Genomic DNA, 23,439 nt, shown 5'->3' on the forward strand with positions numbered 1-23,439 from the left:
CCTGAGGGCAGAAGCTCTACTTGAAGTGAATATTAACACTTACACACTACTAACACTTCATGTTAGTTCAAAGCAGGAATGTCTTGGTCGTGGACAACACACACACACACATAGACAACATGCAATAATCTCCAGCATGAACTAAACACAAATATTCAGTTGAATTCCAATGGAAAAAAACAAAAAGACACATAATGACTCCAATAATGAGTACAGACAAAAGATGACTACAAAGAGCCGCAAAGCGAAGCCATGCAAAAGTACCGCAGAGATACACAAAACAACAACATGGAGATGAAAATCAACTGTAAAGAGAAAAGAAAGCATGCAAAACAACTAACGACTATAAAGAGAGACAAAAATAAAGACATGTTCTGCATCTCTACCAGTCTAGGGGTCTTGCTCCTATGCAGGAGGGACTGGGGGGCTTTTACATGCCTGTGCCCAGGGGCCAGTTGTCTAACAATCCATCCATGGAGTCACTATTCTCTTCATGGCATGCTAATCTCTCCCCTGCTGAATTCCTCTTCACTGATACTTGTCAGGCTGGTGCAGTCACTGAATCATGTGGTCTGTCGATGTAGTGCCATCAAATGAATGCCACACACACACACACACACACACACACACACACACACACACACACACACACAGGGCTGTCTTTAGTGTTCTCTCCTTCAGATTCACTGTACTTCTGTGTCCACCCACCAACTAGGCGATATATGACACATACAGCATTTCTCCCCTCACCTGAGGGAGGGCTTCCTGTTACGAACCAGGAAGCAGAGCATTGTGGGATAGCACCTGCTGGCGGTATGTTTTTCATGGTTTCAGTTTTAAATCAGAACACAATGTTGGAAAGCTCGTTTCTATGCAATTATTCAACACATTTCGATTACGCTGTTTGCAGGAGTCAATTACAGGTTTACAAGCCTCAATGCGGTTTTAATGTGAGGCCACCTTCAATTGCAGTAATTGCTGTTTAGCATGCATTCATCACAGGAGTACCAAGCCAACGGCGCTCAAGTGTTAATACATTCATTTACAGGGAACAGGAACATTTTGTTCCCTGCGGCGCGTGCAACCAAACTAATGCTGCACACATTCGGATGTTGAGGAACATCAATGTGCTTCACTGAATTTGTGTATTTACAGTTCACATGCTTACAACCAAGACAGAGTGTCTTTCACACTTAACACTGTAATCTACAGACTCTTCCCCCCCCCCCCCCCCATCTGGTGTGGGTTGTCAGGAAAAAGAAACACAGACCTCAAGTCACTGTGAGTGTGAGACGTTTGGTTGCAGCTCGACAGTTATTTGAAATGTGTGTCTGCACGGCTGGAAGATGAATCCTTCGCAGAAGCAGTGATGCACTAATAACTGTCCTGACATCAATAAAAGCTTCACAGTATTCTTAACTGATAAACATCATAATCTCAGCCTGTGAAGTCAAACATTATATAATCCTCAGACTGTTCCGTCTCTGGGCTCGGGGGTCAATCAGGTCATCGAAGAATTTAATTTCCCATCTTCATAGATGAGCATCAGAAATTCCCCCGAAGACATTAAGACCTGAGCAGGTATGGTTTGTGTCTGTGTGGGATGACGGTTAGGAACAATGAGATTACAAATCCCAATTAGCAGGTTGGGATAATGTGTGAATATTGTGAGTAGAAAGAAGAAGCACAAACACAGATAATACAGGGAGGATCTCCGCGTGCAGCTTTGTGCACACAAAACTCAATTATTTAAGAAGGTTGCATGAAGTTTGACCCTCTTTTGTCACGACTTTCAATCAGCCAATAAAACTTAATTAAGAATTATTTATTCTTTAAAGCTTTGAGCGAGTTGCTTTACATGTTTAATATTAACAATGCATGCCTCATTTGCTGATTTCTTTTTCTCATTTAAAATATTGCACACAATAGTTTGGGGTCTATAATTCATTTTTAACTAACTGTACCTTAGTATCTCACAACAGGGATGGAGCTACACCAAACTCCCACCTGTGAGAGGATCTTTATCGCCTGAAGGATGGTAAACCTTTAAGCTCAGCCAGGAACACGCTCGCTTTTATTCTTGCCCTCAGACATGGCTTCCACATTCATTATTCACATTCCTGTGTTTGCCAGAAGTGAGGAATTGAATTTAAACCCAATAAAACCGCTGCTGCAACACAAATCATCAGTGATTCAGAGCTGCAGAGAATATAGGTGCAAAAAGGTGAACGTCAAGACTCCTTCAGTGTTCTTGTTTGTTTGAACTAAACATGAGACAAAATATGAAATAATAATGAGAACACAATTGTTTTGACAGTGAACAAGAAGCCCGTGTGTTTTGTATGCAGAGCTGGTGGGTTGTTTCAGATGAGTGGAGTCATGCTGAGGTCATGAATAAGAGATCAGCAGAGGGACTTTCAATGATCTTATACATAAATGTAACATAAGAAATATTGGGGATCAAGTTAACAAATGACGAGGAACAGATATCTACCCGGGCGTCCAGGGGACAAACCCTATTCTTTCCCAATGATGTTATCGGTAGTGTGCAAGCACGTGACAAAACTGTGTGACGTATGCGTGCGACGCCATTTTGGATGAATAACAAATCAACAATAGCGTCTAAAGCGAACAACAACTCCGACTTCTTCAAAGTATTCTGACTCTCTGGAGTCCTCTGTAAAGGCAAGATTCAGAGAAAAAGTCCAAATTTGCGGCCTTGACTCGTACACGCTAAAGCCGTCGGATTATATTGAGGATTTGGAGTCATTACCGCCGATTGAATATCCAGATATTGTGAACTACCTTGTGCTACAAACGTCGTGGGCAACCAACGCACAAATGAAGGCATACAAGAGCTTAGATGCTTATGTCTTTGTTTCTGGCTGGGTTGGTAGTCTTCTTACCAAACCAGTGAAAGATGACAGGGTGGTCGTCCATACCCGTGTAAATTACCCTCAAAGAGCTCGAGATACACCGCTCAAGCCGTGGTTTGTGAGTGAGAAGAGCGGCGATGTTATCCTCGCACACTGTGATTGTATGGCTGGATTAAGCGAAGCATGTTCTCACATTGGTGCTTTGATTTTCGCAAGTGAAGTAGTCTCAAGAATAAGCCAAACAAAAACATGCACAGAAGAAAAGAGCAAATGGCTGCCATCACATGTAAAGAAAGTGCCTTATTTACCAGTCAGCGATGTGGAGAAGTAAGTTCTTACAGTGTTCGGGTATATCATAAGCACAAATGTTTAACGTAAACATTGAAAACATAGCTTTAGCATGAGCTCAAGATATAAAGTGGACGCCACACACACACGGGTGAATTGTGCTTTGTCTTCTGTTAAATCCTCACGAGTTATGTTGCAAAACCAGCTTACGGCGTTCGGTAGACAGTAATTCATCCCTCTTTTGTGGATCGTTGTTTTTGATGATTGTAGGAAATCTAAAGAACCGTTTCTCTGGGTCACGAGTAGCGTTATGACCACAATTATACACTGCGCACACAATTGGCATTTTCTTTCAATCTTAGACGTTTAAATACAAAGAAAATTACGAAGCGTTGCAGCAACTCCCACGAGAACCGGCGCAGTCTTGGTTGTATATATCATCCAACATGGTTGACTTACGGGTTTGGAAATAAGCGTGGCGTCACATGCACACGATCTATATTGTGAACAACAAATACGTGTTGAAATCGTTAGAGTAAGCTAACGTTAGATGTTAGCAGCCGGTCCTGCTTGCTGAGTAATGGAGCTAACAGCTAACAGAGGTCGCATTGATCGACATTATGATATGTTCAAGGTTTATTCAGTAAAATGTAGTATTGGACGACGATAAAAAAACAAACACAATTATGCAGTAAAAAATATATGAGGGGGAATTATGACCCGTTTAACTTCCTTAAAAAAACAGTAATAAAAGGAGAGCATGTTGAAGCACTTGGATTGATTGTTTTTACCGTGGCATTCAATAGTGGAATTTCAAATGTATTGATATCTACATTTCTGGCATCCTGACGTCCTTAGTAATGATTTAACATAAAATACTATTCCTTTAATATTAAAGAGAAAGTATTGCAATCAGGCGTTCAATCTGAACCACATGCAACAGATGTGAAGACAAAAGCTTCACATCATCTGTTCTGATGGTGGAAGGCAGAAGCATCGTGACGGCCCACACAGGCACAAGTCCCCTTGAAATGTACAAGTACTTTTGCTCTGTTCTGTCAAAGCAGATGAACCAGCAGCAGCAGCAACACATGGTGACATTAACCCACTCACAATCCCAGTGACACTCAGCCTCAGTGACCACCTGCTATGGAAAATAAAATCCTTACAGTACATGAAAAAAGCCTGCATATGAGGATATCAATAAGCACATCTATAAAGATCAACTTCCAGTGGCCTTCTAAGGACTTGTTTTGAAAGGCCATTAGAACAGTATGGTTGACTGATCAGACTTGCAAAGCGGGGCAATCAGTATTAGCATAGGTTAAACTCATGCAAGGGTGTAAAACAGTGGTGGGCAATCAGAGCGCGTGAGGAGACTACACAGCAGGACAGTAATGTCTTCTACTGAGTCGGTCATTATGGGACTAAAACTACATTTACGATGTGCTTTAATTGTCTAAAAGCTCAAATTCAACTAATCCGATTATTGTAATGTTTGCAGGGATGAAAGGAAACCATTAAGAACATTTTCAGGCAAAGTTATATTCCCCATGTACAATATGTATAACACTTTACAGAGCAGGCCCCCTGCACTCCCCGCGACGCCTGCTAAGCAAACAGTGTGTGAAATGTATGAGACATCAGCTCCTCCCCGCTGCTGTTCTCCAAGGCTTTCACCTACTCTTTATTTAAATACTGGAGACCAACAGCTTTTCTATTTGCAGTTTGCTTTTACGTCATTTCAGTGCCGTTTTCAATCTAGGAAATGTTTCTTTTGCAAGGCTCGACTCAGTTTTTAGTCTCAATCATCTACACAACCTGCACATATATGTGTTTATCTTATAATAACACCAAACAAATCAATGTTTTGGTTTTATGTGAACCTGCATGATCATTTGTTTACCTGTCAAACAGCCTTTGTTCTACATCTTGCAGTTTCAAACAGCCGCCGGGCTCACAGTATATATATTATATATTAAAAATCCATAGAACGTGCAGTTCAGCAAAACCGACATGGTTTAAGATCACCAATAGTACTTGCTATATTTATAGATTGCATGCCTGCAGAACTCAGCGAGGCTACCGATCACCTGGTCATCAGGGATTGAAATAATGTCCTAAAATCAGCAGTTTATGGTAATGAGCAAAGAGGGGAAATGAAACCTCACCTGCAGACGTCATGCATGAGGACGTTTCATGCTGGAGGCACTGACGGCCTTTTCATATCAAAAGTTTACCTTTGGAACCTCTCTCCTCATTATTCCAGAGATTCACTCACCCAGACTCTATTTTTGCATGTCCCAGCTTGTAACCGTCAGATTCGCTGAGCACATTGATCGTTCCGTTACAGGACAAGTAATTGTGGGCGAGTGCTGTGCTGTGATTGCCTCTGGGCTTCTTCAAAACCAATTTGTCTGGTTGTCACTTGAGGGCCGGGGCTCAGAACTCAGTGCGAAGCAGGCGAGGAGCCCGACGGGAAATGTGATCTCCTGGTGACGCGCCGAGTGCTCCTTCCTCGCCTGTTTGTGCGAGTTTGCTTGCTGAAGAGTGAGCGTCTCCTCCAGTGTGCTGCAGGGCACCGCAACACTAACGATCGATAATGAGGCCCCTTTTGTTTGACTTGGTAGCGTAGCAGGCGTTTGTTGCTTTAGAGCGTAGTATTTCAGATGTGACTCACCCAGCTTCTCTTTCTTACATCATCCCGTAAATTCATTTTACAGCTGGAATGTGAGTTTCACATGTTTGATGAAGATATCTTCATAGTGCAGAGGAACAGATTAAAAAGGTAGACTTCCCTAATTGAACACGGAGAAAAACAAACATCAATAGATCCTCTTCTGCGAAAGCGTTATTTACTCTCCATGATCCAGAGTTAACACCTCGACTCTGCTTAGCAAATCTCTTAATCAGCACAACCTCCTGAAAGTTCAATACTATCAACAATCCATAACAAGCCCATCTGTGTCAAGCTAAATGGAATTTCACATCCAGTCGCCGTCTTTCTCCTATAAAAACAACTTCCTCAGTCTGCCAGCACCTTCAAAAACACACTCAGAAAACCTCACCACCAAATATCACGCAGCATCTTCCCTCTTAAGAGCATGTTCACCGTGGTTGCTCCAGGCTCTGGGTTTAGCCAGCCATTACAGAACAAGCCCCATTTCTCATGTGTAATGGAGTCTTCCATTAAACATGAACTTGGAGGTACTTTGATTTAGCTTGGCGCCATCACTTCCACAAACCGGCTTCAGACACAGTAAAGCTTTAGAGAGAAAGAGCAGATGTAAAGCTGTTCACATTCAACCTGTGGTGTCCTGTAGCTACAAAGGTCAATGTACCACAAGGGAACCTAATTACTCTCGAGGCTTTCTCAAGCTGAGAACTACTGCAGGCCTCAAATGCATCCTTTGGTCCGAGTCATGAATCAATTTATGCACGATACCTTTTGCCACTGCGTGTGTTTTACCTTTATTATACTTGTGCACACAAGTTAGTGGTTTCCACAAAACTACTGCAGCGATGTAATATCTTGAAATGGAAAATGTTTTTGGAACAGACTTTTGTATTTTTCTGAAAATATTTATCCAAGCAATGTTGAGAAATGATGAGTTGGATGTTTTTGATGTGGTTCGTTGGTATTTTTGTTTTTTTGTTGGTTGTTTGGTCCCAATTCTCATGAAACTTGGTAGAAGAGTGCAGCATGGGCCAAGGAAGAACAAACAACATTTTGGATCGGATCTGAATTCCGACAATAAAACCCGCTCCTCTTTTTAGCCTCTTTCAGTTCAGAGTTTTGGTTTAACAGCCAAGTCTTTCCCTCAGGAGTTAGTAGAGACCATAATGGAGCTAAAGGGAGAGTAAATACTAGAATTACCTTCACAAATAAGCATCTGTTTGCCAACACATTCCACCATACCAACTATACATGGTGATAAATCAAAGCCGTGTTAAAATCTTGTGTTTCCACCAAAGTGGCCAAAAATCAATTACTGCAGGTTTAACAGTTTAATCAGTTCGGAACATACCGTCTCTGAAATATAATATCTTTAAAACCAGGAAATGACATCATGAGACTGCAATACGCAATATTTAAATGGGGTCTGTAATCCCAGTAGATTATATTTAATACTGTGCTGAGCTCAAAAGCCAGTGGGAACATGTGGTCGGTATAAAATCAGGTAATAACAAAGATTTAAGAACAACCGGTTGCTTGAGACTAATCCTTTTAATAATACCTTATCAAAAGCCAGGAGTGTCTGATTACACAGACAACGGCAGTGTGAAACCTGGCGGAGAAATCCAGCCTCCTACTGTAGCACACTGAAACCCCACACCACTGCCCTGCATGATGGATAACAGCCTCCCAGAGAGGGCCTTGTCTTTGATGGCACTTTCCATCAGCACACTGTGGAGCACGGCGCTTCAGTCGCAGCAGCCACTCAGAGAATGCTGGCACTCCGCATGCGCCCTTCACGTCTGAAGTGACAGACTGTAAATCAGAAAGCTAATGAAAAGTTAAAGCGGGGCTGGAAAAAAATTCATAAAAGGCCAATCTGAGGGAGAAACGTTCAAAGTGGGTTGATTGAGTCGTGATTTGACCTTACACAATTAAGGATTTCACAATAAGACGTGAGTATATTACATTACCTTCGTGCTGATGTCATTACAGCCAGGCTGACTCTTAGACATGCATAAATGCATGCAATACTTTGTTATAAGGTCGCCTCCAGCAGGCTGTTCTATATTCAAAGAAAGGAAGTTACAATACATAGTAAGTGAAATGTAATCAAAGATAGGAGTAAAACTAGACTGTTGGTTTGAAAATAAAAAATGCTGCTTGGTTGATACCACACAGCTCAAATCTAATGCAAATGTCTTTTACATTTCTTTTTAAAAAGGCAGCACGCAAACACAGCGGACCACATGTCGGCCTCGCTCCAAACCAAGGGGAATATTTATGTGAGGCCAATCAGGAAACCTCCACATGCTGCTAGGAATACGTGCAGTGGAGACTATCCACTAATAATTTAATCATAAAACATTCATTTTCTATCACACCAGAAAGCAACATCACGCTCATTCATATTCTGCATCAAGCAGCGAAAGGTTGTGCACGCTGTGATGGAGTTTGTTCCTCTCTGTCCAAGGACGTCTCCGTGAATGAACCCAGTCGACGGCTTTGCTTTCAAAACATGGCGGAGAAGCTTAACCTGGTTATTGGAAACCTTCTCATAAACCTTTTGAAATATGTACAGTGTAAGTAGATCTGTGCTGCGCGAGGTGAAGGTTGTTCACTGGCCTTCAGCTGCAACTATTCCAAAATATGCATCTGTGTCCGGGTCACATGTGACGTGTGTGGACGGGCCAACATAAACATCTTCATTAATTCTCTACAGAAGATCAATTGATTTGATATTTCATTGGTCTTCAAACTGTGATTCCGAGTTGAGTCACGTAATGAGATTATAAAGTAAAACTCTCACACTGACCCTGAAGGTGTTTATGGCAAAGCTCTGAATTGTGCAGAAGTCGGAGTTCAACCTCGTCTCCTGCCTCAGTAGATAAACACTCTAATCTAAACACTTGGGAACTGATTACATTCGAATGATGTCCTGCAAATGGAGCATCAGAGACCACACGATGGGAATGTAACTTAAACTTATTTATTTATTTGTGTGTGTGTGTGTGCAGAAGCTGAGTGTCACAGCTTCACAGCATTATGTTGCGAGTGTGTGATCATGTGATCCAGTTTGTGTGCATGACTCAAATACTCTTACTGCGGCCGTATTAAGGTGTAATTCTCATTAAATACGGATATTTTTGTTGAAATTGTCAAGAGATTCTCTTCAAAGAGCTAAAACCAAATTAAAAGCAGTTTTTTTTGGTTTCTTTCCTTCTCGTCTTTTGACGCTGGCACGGAGGAATGGTTGGCGTCTCCAGTGAAACTGCGACCTCAGAACAGTTTTCTGGCTCATTCTCTGGCATCAAGTGATACATTTCACAAAAGGACAAGAATGGAAATACAGGAAGCAAATATTGCTTTGTCTGCATCTCTATTTACTCCCTCAGCGTTTCCATCTCCGCTCCACTGACTCCACTCTGTTTACTCTAGCAAAGCTCATATTACACTTTTCTCTCTCTACAAACAGTTTGTAAGAGATTACAATAGTGCACTAAAAGACAGGAATCCCCAGGCAGACGAGAGGAGTCAAGCAAGAAGACCACGTCCTGCTGCTACGCTTTATCTTACTGTGTAGATGCTGTTTGCCTTGTTTTTAATGAACGTCCTGCTGCTGTGATCACGGTATTATACACTATTATGCAGAGTTTTTGGTCTAAATGATTGGAAAAACCGCATCAAGGCTCCATTGCAGTTATTGTCACAGACTTTTAGTCCTCAGACCTGACTGACCTGGTGTGACCTGGTGTGACCTGGTGTGACCTGGTCTGACCCGGTTAGAGCAGGTGGACAACGTTCTCTACAACAACAACACTGCAGCTGTCATCGAGAGACACAAAATACATCACACACTCACCTTTGTCCTTTCACTGTTTGGCTGAAAAGCTTTTTTCAAATCCAACATATTTAAGCTCCACTGTCATGTCTGCTTTGGCTACATTGAGGACATTAAGGTCGTGGACTGTTTGCAAAGCAGATGTGCCACAGAGTGTGTTTTTGTATTGGCTGCACCTGCAGCGCAGGGTTGTGTGAGTCACAGACGAAACACAACAGTGAGCTTTCGTTCTGACATTTTTGGACATGGAACAGCGCACTGAAACTTTTTATAAAATATACAATAAATATATAGACGCAGAGCGACCTATTGTTACGTTTGTAGAGCGGATTCATTGCTTATAGGGAAGCGTAGTGTTGCCGCATTTATAAATTGTTTTTAAGCTCAATAAACAGACAATATTTGACTGGAAGTTCTCATTTACTAGCACATTGAAATCCTGCAGGACTTGTGAACCCCGATAGAAATCCTCGATGTAATAACATGTGACCAATTAAATTTACTCCAAACAAATAATTATCTGGAGAATAACCAGCGCTGATTAGCCCACAATAATACAGTTTTACTAACCACGCCATGTTCAGTGTAGATCTCTTCCCATAACTTACAATGAGGGACAGACACAGATTTCCTTCGGGGGCCACAGTTAAATTACAGAAGGGAAGAAAAACGACCGCAGGAGGAAAAATAGGGCGAAGAACCTGAAGGGAGGGACGAGTGTAAAAGGGTGATCCATCCTTATTAAATACCAATCTAACGTATCGAGCAGCCCGTCAGAGGCGATAGAATGGTCAGTGTGATCTGTGGCGAGGCCTTGGTCCACTTGGTGAAGCTCAGGGATCGCTGATGCAGAAGTTCTGGAACTGGCAAACACAAACAAGCTTTCCTCTGTGGCTTTGCATTTAAATTGAATTTGCGGTGGTTTCAGTGGTGCGTAAAAAAAGGCTGGCGACTGAAACTGTAAATGACACCTCGCTTCCGCGGAGGATGCTCCGTTTCTCGGTGTGTCATACATCACCACCTGAACGTTGAGCTGCAACTATTTAATATGTTGGAGGTGTTCTGCTGTGGTATTAGGAAGCAGCTCAGCAACACGTCTCACCTGCTGATTGGAATCGGCAACTCCTTGTTACAAAATGCTGATTTTGAGGAGTGTTACTGGATGTAAAAGGATTTAATGAATCTTGCAAGGATATCTTGCCCTCTGCTGCACCCGTTTTGAACATTCTCTCAGTCTCTCCCGGGACACTTAACGGTGTGAGAGAGGAAAGTCCCCGAACAATAGAGTCAGTGCAATTGAATTGAATTGAATTGAAATGATTGGATATTTGTTATACTGGGTTTTTCTCTTCTTTAAAGTCACTTCAGGGGAAAACAGTGGAAAACTCACAATGGTTGAGAAACTGCCACCTATCAAAATAAAAGCACATTTCAGATCTCAGCCATGTAGGCAATGTTAGATCTCTAGTGTTGTTTAAAAAACAATATAAAAGTGTTAACTCTCAGATTCAGAGACACATACATTGCAGACAGACTCGTCCAAACTCATTTGTGCATTTTAATGGAGGCATTTCGAGCTCCTCTCGTTATGCTGTGACAGTGATTTGACACAGGAAAGATCCCTCTTGTTTACACCTGCCCGGTGTTGACAGAGAGTTAGCCAGGTAGGTAATGGGGCCAAGGGTGAATCTGTCTGCAGAATGATGGAGATGGAGCTCTACTTTCTGCATGGCCGTCCACGGCGAGCTGTGCCAGAGCGTGACTGATGATACCGGTTTACAACAGAGGTGCGGGGAGTTGATGGGGGGAAAGTATCTGGGCTCAATGTTGGCCGGGACTCTCGTAGACCAGGCTGCTCTGTGGGGCCGGGTTGTTGTGTCCTTGACTTGGAGCTTTGATCGAGTGCTGAGGATTGGCAGCAAAATGCTGGTCACACAGCAGCACTTGATCCTCTCTGCACCGCTCAGACCTGAGCTGGGACCAACGGCTTTCACCTTTAGGAAGCCACTTCCTTTTCTCTGCTGAGACCTTACAGGTATTCACATTAAACTGGAATCTAAGGCTGAAACTAATCGATTAACATGAGTTTTTGATGAGGGTCAGGCATGGTGCAGAGAGTTGTAAACACTTAAAAACCTGGCAAGACTACGGGTTTAACACAACTCTTAGTTTAATTTGTGGGTTTTGTTGATGAAAAAAAATCAAGTGAAGAAATGGTTTTATCATCATTTAAAGTACGGAAAGGAGAAGGGGAAACAAGGGTGGATATTTGACAGAGATATTTAGTAGTTAAATATTGAAGTCCTTTGACCTAAGAGGTATTTGACAGAGGTATTTCATATGAGTCACAGCAGAGAAGACTAGTAGTCAGATATCGTCTTAGACTGAAAAGGTTAAACCAGCGTGTTTAATAACGGTTTGATCTGGATTTTACGAAATCTGGGACTCACAGTGACGATTGTGTTTTAACTTACTTTGTACAACGGGGAGAAAGGGAAGCAAAGTATCGACCAGAGAAGTCGAAAAGTTTAATACAACTCTAAGAATTGGGGAAACCATAACGCGTTTATCTGCTATTTTAATTCAGCTATTATACAATTTTAATTCTGCTATATTATATTATTTCTGCTATTTTATCTGCTGTTTTATACTATTTTAATTTGGCTATTTTTATAATGGTACTTCAGACTCATTTACATCTACACTGTGATCATTGTACTGTAAATGCTCTTATTCTGTCCTTGTACTAATTGTTATGTTCATATCATATTAAAGTGACTACCGTAATTTCCGGACTATAAGCCGCGACTTTTTCCCCATTTTGCGACCCTGCGGCTTATATAACAGTGCGGCTTATCTATGGATTTTTACAGCTAACGGCCACTAGGGGAATTCCTAAATCTATGGATTTTACAGGTTACAGTCCACCGGATGCAGGGAAAGAGCGCGCAAAAGTAGCGAGTGGTACGAGAGACAGACGGACATTACGAGAGCGAGGCAGTGTGTGAAACACCCTCATTATGGAAATATATATATTTATTTCGAGGAGTCTTATTTTGTTAAATATGCTTTTATGTTGATACTCCTGAAACCGGCACTTTCTGGGGGTTCGCGCCACTTTTTCGGGAGACGGAAAGAAGGATACGCTGAAGAGAGGGGTGCATGTCCAAAAACCCCGACTGTGGAGTTACCGTATGATGATGACTTCCATGTGTTTCTTCTGTTTCAACGGTAATTTATGGACAAATTAAGGAAAACACCAACGGTCAGAGACAATAAATGCTGATTGAACAGGCAGAAGTTCTCCATCGTTATTTCCTGGTTCTACACAACACAACGCAGAGTCGATCGTGGTGTCAGCTACAGACCGGCTACATACACATCAGTCAATTTAGCGTCTGCGGCTTATAGTCAGGTGCGGTTTATAGTCCGAAAATTACGGTGTGTATATATATATATATATATATATATATATATATATAATAAATAATATAATATTTATGTATAATATTAAGAAATATCGCAGTGCAATACGATTTAAATCTACCTTTTTGACAATGAACTATAATGATGCCATACTGCAGCTATTTTACACTGCAGTGTCTCAGATGCCAATAGTGTTGTATAGGAGGTGCACAATCTCTCTGCATGGGTGTGTGTGTGTGTGTGTGTGTGTGTGTGTGTGTGTGTGTGTGATCTGTTTTAAGCTGCAGCTGGGGACATGAAGAGCTGACTCTTACTCAATGAGACACCTTTGTGAGAAATAAACCTGCTCCACAGTTTAGGAGCCAACAGCGTGTAATTAAGAAGTAAAACACTGTTTACACTCTGTGCGTTTGTTATACGGTGCTCACACACACACACACACACACACACACACACTTTGCTCTTTTGATACAGTGCACTTCATTAACATGTTACAAACAAGAAATAATGGCTTTTATACAAGATTATTATTACTTGTCCAAAACAGCTGAAAGGCCCTGAACAGCCCCTAAAGCCATAATAACACCAAACATCACAAATGTGGTCCCGAGTCACCAGAAAAAGTGCCGACACATTACTCCACACAAGAAATGTCAAACACTTGAGGTGTCATTTACATTCTGCCTCTTGAATGTTTATTTCATTGCCTCAGTTTATCCAGCCGTTTGACATTTTGCACAAACCTTCACTTTCTGTGAGGGAGAACGATCTGTTTGACATTTCAATCTCAAATCAATCATAGAAGACATGGAAACCATTCGAGAGCAGTGGATCTACACAGCGCGGGAGGAAAAAGAAATATGAAAAAGAAAGAAATACCAGAAGCTCTGAATCCTGCAGCGAGAAAAGTCTCAATAAACGTGTTCGATACAGGAGCTTCTACTTTACTTACAGCACTTACAACAACAAATGTAAAAGCATGGGTTGTGTATCATGCTTGCTGGTGAAATGTTTGATTATCTAAGAGCATATTAATAAGAAGAAGTTCCTCTTGTTTACCTCCCCACTCCAACCCTCAAAAGGTGCGATTCTCTTTCTGCTGGCACGGACGGGAGCGGGGCTGCAGCCCCAGTAATTGCCAGTTAACGGAGCATGGAGGGGACATTGTCTCTCATAATCGCTCGCTGTCTGGGGCAGAGGGTTAACTTTTTGTGCAAACACAGCCAGAGCAACGGACAGTCGGCAGCATGTGAAACAAAGAGCCTCATCGGGACCTTTAAATTAAGTGATTACAAAGTGTGAGAGAGGAGATAAAGTGGAGCGGGACAGAAGAAAAGGGGGTGTAGAGCTGGAAATACAAGCAGGATAATATGAACAGAGAAAGAGCAAGCAAGGAAAGGGTATTAGCAGAGGGGGGGTCGGGGGGGTGGACTTTTTAATTTGAGTTAATAATAATAAACACTTGAGGGAGAGTCGGAGCAGAGAGCAAACGCACTGAGGTGATCGAACAATTCTCTGAGGTGAGAACAACAATGAGCGAAGAAAACAAATCCAAAGCAAACAAATTAAGACTCTTAATGATCTTCAATCTTAAAGGGCGCAGTGTCAGCAGTTCTTTAGCAGTAAACTCAACAGTGGACCAATGACTCTGTTGTTCACTGATCACCAGCCACGGAGGTGAATCTCTGAACAAAGTGAGGGGGGGGGGGGGGGGGGGTTGTGGCGATCGAGGCGATCAATAAAAGCACAAAACACACGACTTTTGCTGATTGATGTTCCAATCTAAAGCCCTTCAATGTCTCTTTAATTGGGTTAAAAAATCTTTTGTACAACTCTCCCCGTTGTGGGACTGATAAGAGATCATCTTATCTTACTTTATAGTAATGGAATGAATGTGTGGGCGTACAGGACGTATAGCCCCCTGACACACAAACTCTCTTCAACCATGCACCTGACATTTCTTTGACAAGCTCATCATTACCTAATTTTACCTTTTACATCTAGTAATTAATAACAAGGTGGCAGCGACGGTGAAGGACTTCCTCTGCAACTACAGTAAGAAAGGTGATGAAATGACTGCTCTGACATTGGAGTTCTTTGGGGACTTTTATAGGGCAGAAATAATTAAGGGAGCCAGGGCTTATTTAACCTTATATAATACACACAATGCATGTCCAACCTCCTCCCAATCCTGACCTTAACAATAGAAAAGTCAAAGAATATTTTCGCACAGGTTTTTCAAAGAGATGTAAAACGAACTGGTCTTGCAGTACTTAAACCTTTCAGTCAGGGTCTGAGCGGACCAGCCTGGGTTTTATATACAGCACGACATCAACAGCCAGTTCAGATAATGCTCGCAATGTAGGAAGCACTGCGTGTACCGACCCAACGAACCAAAGAATCTGTGTTGCTCCGGCGTTGGAGGAAACACAGCAGCAGAAACCAGAAACCAGAAGAAGGCAGAGACGCTGTGAAACAAAGAGACCTTCCTGCCAGGAAGCTGATATGGACACAGACCACAATCAAATGTCTTCTTTCTGCCCTTGCCAAAAGGCAGTGAGCCTTGAGAAAGGGGTCATGGTGAAAGGTTCAAACAAAGCGGTTACCAGATGACACTGATACTTTTCTTATTTTTCCACGATGCAACAGGTTTGTCAGAGAAGCTTGGATGTTCTTGATCGCAACATCTTAAATCGGTTGCTCCAAGTCTGTGCAAGACATCTTGCTAAGCTACTGTACAATACAGCATGGTCGTACTCTGTAGTGGCAGAAACAGTGTGGTCGTCATTAGTTTCCTCCCAAATATTTGTGAAAATCGCAATCACAGGGCGGATACACGCATTACTTTTAACAGCAGTGTCGGAGGTCTGCACTCTCCGAGTGCCCTTCTAGTTTCAAAATGTTGTCAAAGTGAGTTTTGAATACATCCAGATCAGATGCATAGAAAGAAAACTTTATTAATCCAGGTGGGAAATGTTACTGATACAGAAGCTAAGAGTATTAAAGACAAAGATTGGGGATATTTTCTATACAAGGCCTTAAACGCATCATAGGATCGTAAGCAATCAAGTCCTGCACGGCGTGAACAGAGGCATCTGCGTGGATCTGAAGTTTGATATCAGGTGAATCAAGCAGATGCCATGCGAGTTCACTGGCTGGGAAAGGAAACATTATGCAACATGGTTATGTGCCATCTGCTATTCCTGCCTGTCCAAACATCACAGGAGATGTTCTGCCACAGAAAGCTAACTACTTTGTGCTTTTGGACATTGTGTCCAAATTAAGTAAAACTCTATTAACCAGCTGCAGAACAAACATTCAAATGAAATATTGGATGCTCCCCTGCTCATTTTGTTCCACTTTAATATTTCTATGAGCTCTGCAGAGGTAGCAAAGGTCCATAAACTCCAGCAGATTATTAGAGAAGTGGCACAAAGACTTATTTAATCCACAAAGCAAAAGGTTTTTAGGTTTCTCTTATAGACTTCAAACACTAGCTGATGATAAATATCTACACGTGCAATGTTTCAACACAGTCTATATTAAACACTCCATCGCGACTATACGGTCTACTCGGACAACACTGTGATACAGTAAAAACAAGCTCCTTCTCCTGCCATTCAGTCGGGTTCACCGCTGCAGACGCGATGCTGCCTGTAGGCATCAAATATTCAGTGTTTGGTCAGGGATTATGGGCTTTGAACGTACTGTCCTCATGGGACAGGTGGAACATGACCTGCTAATAGCCATCAGGAAACCAAAGAGAGGGAAACAAAGACGGGTCCTCGCGTCATTGGGCAGGACTCATACATGTGCTTCTAGGTGCATGCTGAAAAGTCACTGAGTGCATTTTTCACAGCTTCATTGTGTCGTGGATTGGATGAGTACCTCCACATCTTAACTCACAAAGAACATGTTTCTCCTTGCAGCAATACAATTTATGCTCTTTGATTTTAGTTTCTTTGCACCAGATAAGATCTTTCAACTTCTAATTACAGCAGAAGAGTTTTCCATAAGTCAACATAAATTTTCCACAAATTATCCTAAACAGCAGAAGGGTTATATCGAAAAGTAATTTATGAGAGATATTATTCCTCGCTTTCAGAGTGTTGTCTCAAAAGAGCTCACCGCTCCTACAGAAAGGTCTTATTGGGGGGGAACTGGACTGTTTTAGAAGTCGACTGGGACCCAGGACAAGCTGGGACAAGAACATCTCTAAGATGACTTGGAGTCTGAAGAAAAGCTGGAGAAGCTCCAGGAGAAAGGATGCAGACGTCTCTCTGCGGTCCTGACTCGTACAAGCTGTCTCACCCAGCTGTCAGTCTACTGAGGGAGGGACTTTCACTTAAGATAACTGAACTGGAATATACAAAATCCCAGACACAAACACTAGTGGTAAACCAGCATCCTTTGCATTGTTGAGAAACAATAAAAGAAAAATCCATTTTAGTTTAGAAACAGCAATAAAAATGAAATATCTTGAGGGGATAAATAGATCCTTGTTTGACGTTTAATGCATCCCTGCACCACCGCGATACTGTATAACTCCTGCATTAACAAGCTGAATCAAACTACGTGATCAATACAAACGCGTTAAAATGATCAGAGGCTCAAAGCTTTGATTGATGAGTGCATAGAAAAGTCAAACTTTTACCAGTCTTGTTATTAAAAGCGAGAGCCGGTGTGGAGAGGGGACGCTTGGACTCCGTTACGAGCATGTGAGGATGATGCGTTACAGAAACTTAAAACAAAAACACAGCGAAGACGCCATCGGAGAAGATGTGCTGAGAGATTCTAAAAGTACTACAATGCCATCCAATTGCATAGAGGTTAAAAAGACATGTTTAACGTCGCCTTCACTGCACAACCAAGGGAATTGACTACATAAATAATAGACATTCAAAAGGTGTCAGTTAGAAGTAAGCAGCATAAATGACCCAGCTTTAGGCCGTCTGAAGGAGAGTGATGAATACGCTGGTAGCTCTCCCTACTGTCTGTCACGCCGGCTGGCTGTGTTGGAAGTGTTGGACTAGATTTCCCCTGGTTTGAGCAATAAATAAGTTCCTGCTTTTCCAATTTAATGTATTATGTGCCGACATTGCTTTTTGGATTTATAACCTGGAAGATTGTGCTTTTTTTTCTTTTCACCGCAGCTGGAAAATTCAAGGCCTACTGGGCAGGACTGGTGGCATGAATAGAAATGGTGGCCTATTGTCTCGGCTGCATCTCTGAAACAGCTGCTGGACACAACAATACATTACTTCCTCTGCTCACTGAAGACTAATGAATTATCTTCCCGTTATAACTTCATATTATTTCTAGAAATACTGCTGTGCATACAAGGATAATGAGGTTCAAATTGGATCTTTACCACACTTCCTGTCTAAAGATCTATATTGAGAAAAGCCTGAGTGGACAAAAAGCATTTCTGACATTATAGATGTGATGAAGAGCTCAAGCTGCCCGTTCTGTTGCATCAACACATTACCCTCCACCATTATATTACGTGTTTTTACAGACCTTGGCAATTGATCAATGAAGCAATGACTGTGAGGCTGTTCTAGGACAATGAACATCTCAATTAAAATCCCATGGTCTGCTAACCGCCTACATCCATCACTCTCTTTCTCTGGTCACCCAAATATGGGAGAGCCAGCTTTGCTGTGGTCAAACTCCATTTATATTAATCTGCAGCCCAGGCTATGTAAGATACGTTAAGATGGTGTCTTCACAGACTGATGGATCCACTCAAGTGGAAGTTGTCTAATGAATGAATGATAAAGGCTTTCGGAACTGTATACGTGTAGGTCTGTCGCAGTTCTTACATGATCGCGATTATCTGAGCTGACAACCATCATTTTGCATAATTGTTAGATTCCCTAAATCAAGATAATATGAAGTCCATGTTACAAATGTTGCAGGAGAAAGAAAGTTAACGAGGTTCCAAAGCTGTTGGTCCAGGTTCTTCTGTTTCAGCTAATTCGAGCCGGAGAGGTCTCTTAATGTCGAGTCTCTTCTGCGGGTGCACCAGTGTGTGTTTGACAGCTCTGGAGAAAGTTACGCTGGAGTCGTCGCCTCCATCTAGCTTTTCTAATTAGGAAATTCACATTAAAGTGTTTGGATGGAAATATGTGAGAAGAAAAGCGTGGGCCATTAAAGAAATGGCTCAGTGCAGAGTACGAGTGTAGCGAGTGTGTGGTCGAGTGAGAGAGAGATGGCGCTCAGAGCAGACGGGTGAGAAGACATCAACAGCGCCGTACCTGGTACCTGGTACCTGGTACCTGGTACATGTACCTGGTACGTATTAATAGGTGCTGCAGCTCCTCCGAACCCAGAGGAGCGTCATTAACTTACTGTCTTGAAGCACGTCGTTGTTGTTGTTGCATTAGGCCGACAAAACAGTTTAAAAACAAGCAATTTAAAATAAATCTGTGCAGCAGAGCGAAGGATAAAACATTATTTCAGCTAATTATTTGGAGATTACTACTTTGCCATGGATCGCATCATTTTGATGAGCAGCCATATAAGTTAACAACATGGACGAGGTCGAGTTGCAAAGTCAAACACACACCAACATTAACAGAACACTAAGGTTTCCAAAGATGGACACTACGTTACTAATATTCCTCTAACTCGGCGCACGTACAGTAATTAGGTTTTGCTCCACAGGGAAATATGTCCAGCCATGTATTTAACATGATCAATAACTCAGAAGGACGAACATTAAAGACCACAATGTTGCACCAAACAAAAGCGCAGTGTGAAGAAATGCCACAGTTTTTAATAACCAAACCATTGACGACACTAAATGAAATCACCAGTGAATATATATCATGTTTTCACCAACTGGGAGATGCAATGTGACCCAAACGTCCTGCTGGTAGCCATGGAAACCAACAGCGTACTCCTTCGGGCAGATACAAAAGCTGGAGCCACCTACACCGTTAATATCTGCCTCCCATCTTCCCCGTCTCTCGGTCTTTAGGGTCAAGGAGACGCTAGAAAGTAGTTAATGTTTGTGTAGAAATAATCTACTGTGAGAGAAAACACCTCTTTAAATTCAATACATACAACAGTTAGGAAGGAGCCAAAGTCTCACAGGTTAAGACGCATGTTCATGGAGCACTTGTCACACATGCAGCGTGATAATCAACACTCGGTTAATGCAAGAAGGAGGCAGAAGCCATGGAAGGTAAGGCTGTCGATGTGTGTTAGTGGTTAGTAGTCACATAAAGAAAGACACAGTGCACTGTAAAGGCCATCGATAAGCAATCTTAATGCCATCTTAATGACATATGAAACCAGATATCAGTGAAGACTACTGCTGCTGCTAACCTTTATCTTCTATTGAACTCATGGAGTAATCTGCTGGTAATCCACTATAATACGAGATGTAATCTTGTTAATACTCCATCGGTCTTGTTAGAAAAGATCTTGCTGTGTGTGTGTGCGTAGAACAAAAAAAGGGAAACCAAAATCTATAAGGCTTTGCAGCATGACACAGGTGCAGGAACAGTGATGAATAATGCTGCATGTGCACAAAGTATGCAACAGCCTCTGCTTGTGGCGATGATTTCAGAAGGATTCACACGTCACTGTTGACATCGTATTAAGTGCTAAAAGCATGATGACTGCAAGACTGAGCTGAAAGACCAAATGCTTTTTAACAGCCAAAGACTGCGCAAGAAGCACATGCATACACACTTCCACAAATTATAATGCAGAGTAGGTGATGAATTCATAACGCACTCTGGAAATCCTCACAATGCTCTAGCAGGGTTTGCAGGCACAAATGTAAACACAACCTAAATAGTGAGGCATTGATGGTATGAAAGTGTCCAAACACAGACCCCATGACTCAAATGTTGACTTTGTAATGAGCCGTTTTGATCGACGCATAAATCCAGTGGATAAGTTTGACCAAACTGCCAAGAGGAGAACACAGAAACCTCTGCGGATTTAAGAGAATCACCGCAAATGGAAACACAGGGGGAGAAACACGGCACTCAAAGTCCAGCAGATTCTTACCCGTGTTGAGCGTTCCCGTGACAAGTCTGAACATGTACTGTGCGAACTTGAAGATCTCCCGCTTGCACCTTTTCCTGCAGCTCATCTTTGCTCCTGGGAGGGGGGGGGGGGCTTGGAAAGATCAGCACAAAAAGGACGACTCTGCCTTCAGGGTTTAAATTTTAAAAAAACAATCCAAGGAAGACTTTTACTTTGACAAAGTCCGGCGACAGGGCGAGCGTCCTCTTCTCTCCTCCACTCCTGAGGCTGTGTCAGCGTGGCCCTGGTGTCTGCGTGTGGCGGGAGTGATGATCATGAGTGAGTGGAGAGCAGTGAGGGGGGGCTCGTCTTGCGTGTGTGCAGCTGCGTGTGTATATGTGTCCTGGCTCCTCTGTAGTGCAGCTCCAGTGTAAGGCCGTCTGATGCTGTGGGCTTCTTCTGTCAGGTCATTAATATTTGCTTACCGGCGGTTTACCTCCTGCTCTCTGGGAAGGTGGGGGGGCTCGTCTTCCTCCAACACTCTACTTCTCTTCAGACTTTTCCTGCAACTCCTGTGAGCACAGGCTCCAACTCTTCTTCTGTGTTACTAGAGAAGACACCCTGTTGGCTTCACAATACAGTGGTTATCCAATGAGTCTGTCTCTCAGACACACAAACAAACACACACTCCCACACTTGATCTCGTAGTGTGCCTGCTGCTCGCTCTACTCAGCACCATCTGTGGATGTTTTACACTCACTGACGGTTGCCATGGAGGTGTGGCCTGATTGGCCAGAGAGGAGGAGGAGGAGGAGGAGGAGGAGAAGAAGAGGGGAGCTAGAAAGCGCACGAGGAGGAGGAGAGAAATAAGGAGAATTAAGGGGAAAGTGTCCACCAATGAATCTGCAATGACAGTAGATTATGGGCCTGCCGCATCCTGTGTAATTGAAGGTTGAAACTGTGAGCGACAGTAATGGATGATGTTTATGGTAAATCAAGGGCTCTTGAGAGGAAAGTGTTTGAGGGACTGACAATTACACTGTAAAAACAAAAACAAACCTAGAGAGTAAAAGCAGTGGAGCGACGGCTGTTGAGATTTCCTTCAACCAAATGTCAAGGTCAGCACTAATAATGACAGACAGGCTGCGTCCAGCGTCAGTGATGACATTAGGTCCAACCTAGAGCATCATCTTCTCCACTAATTACCCACACTGTACCTCAATTGCTCTCATCTATCAATGCCAAGCTCTGCCATCTGAATCGTCTGTCATTAACTCAAACCTTTAACTGGCTCCACTCGTATTACTGCAGTGAGTTCTGCTTAAGAAAACACTGATTTGTCCACATTTTCTCATTGTTATACCTCCATCAGGCTGACGGGCACATGCACAGAATAAGATGGGGCTTCAATCTGCTCTGAAACGGCTGATATTCAACAGGTCACTGACAAAGAGGCAGGTCTATTTTTGGTGAATGCTGCTGTGTGTCAAGTCTTTGCAGACTCTGACCTTGGAGTTGTCGGTGTGTTACACGCACGCGTCTTAAATACTTGATGGCTTTATACATGGTGTAATGCTAAAAGACTAAATGCTAAGGCTGCATGTTCCAGGCAAAAGGTTAGCATTCTCTTCGATTGATGATGCAAGCAGAAGATGTAGAGCATCATGTTGTTCTGCAGGTTAGCGCTGGTTAGCCCTCGTCTTCCATACAGAACAGTGCGTTGTGATGAAGGAACGTTTTAAGATCAGAGATATTTGTTCTGACAAACACACATTGACAAGCAACATGTTATGTTTATGCCTTATTGTTCTTATGTTCAGTATATTTCACTTTTACCTCACCAGGAGAAAAAGCTTTGAGGATGAGAACCGATGTGTTTGATAAATATAAATCTATTACAGACATCCATCAGGACGGAGCTCACGTTACATTGCACTGAGCTCTGTAGGCTAGTTAGACACGCTAACAACGGTAGCTTACATTAGAGCAGACTCAACGCTTTAGCTACAAAGCATCGCTCCCCATGCACACTGCGTTGGCAGACCTGTGTCTGGTTATAGTTGCTAAGATATGATTGGTCAATTGCCGTTAAGGGGAGGAGCTTCACACTAAAACCGCCATGGGGCTCGTGTTTTACAGCTCTCAGTTCATGACTTTTATAAAAATGAGTTTATTAATCATCTCATGAATTATGTGAGTTGTGGGATGAAAACACATTTCTGGATATTTATACCTCAAACCGCCGAGGGGTCATTTTACCCCTGATAGAAACCACTGTCTGATGCAACATCTGCGCCACTTCCGCTGACCGAGAGGCTTAACATATAGTGTTAATCTCTTTGAAA

The 23,439-nt window shown here is 42.5% G+C and overlaps 1 protein-coding gene across 3 annotated transcripts in view; it reads right to left on the reverse strand.

Annotated features, from left to right (window-relative positions):
• Positions 1-23,439, reverse strand: part of kcnip4a (potassium voltage-gated channel interacting protein 4a) — a 116,395-nt gene that overhangs the window by 57,997 nt on the left and 34,959 nt on the right. The window contains exon 1 of one of the 3 annotated variants that reach the window (XM_029455145.1): positions 21,137-21,722. The exons of the other annotated variants lie outside the window; for them this stretch is intronic. Within the exon in view, the coding sequence (XP_029311005.1) occupies positions 21,137-21,221 (85 nt within the window). The 5' untranslated portion in view covers positions 21,222-21,722. Of the gene's footprint in view, positions 1-21,136; positions 21,723-23,439 lie in introns of those variants that run through there. 3 annotated transcript variants of the gene reach the window in all.

The sequence above is a fragment of the Cottoperca gobio genome, chromosome 18, assembly GCF_900634415.1.
Source record: "Cottoperca gobio chromosome 18, fCotGob3.1, whole genome shotgun sequence".
NCBI classification, from domain to species: domain Eukaryota; kingdom Metazoa; phylum Chordata; class Actinopteri; order Perciformes; family Bovichtidae; genus Cottoperca; species Cottoperca gobio.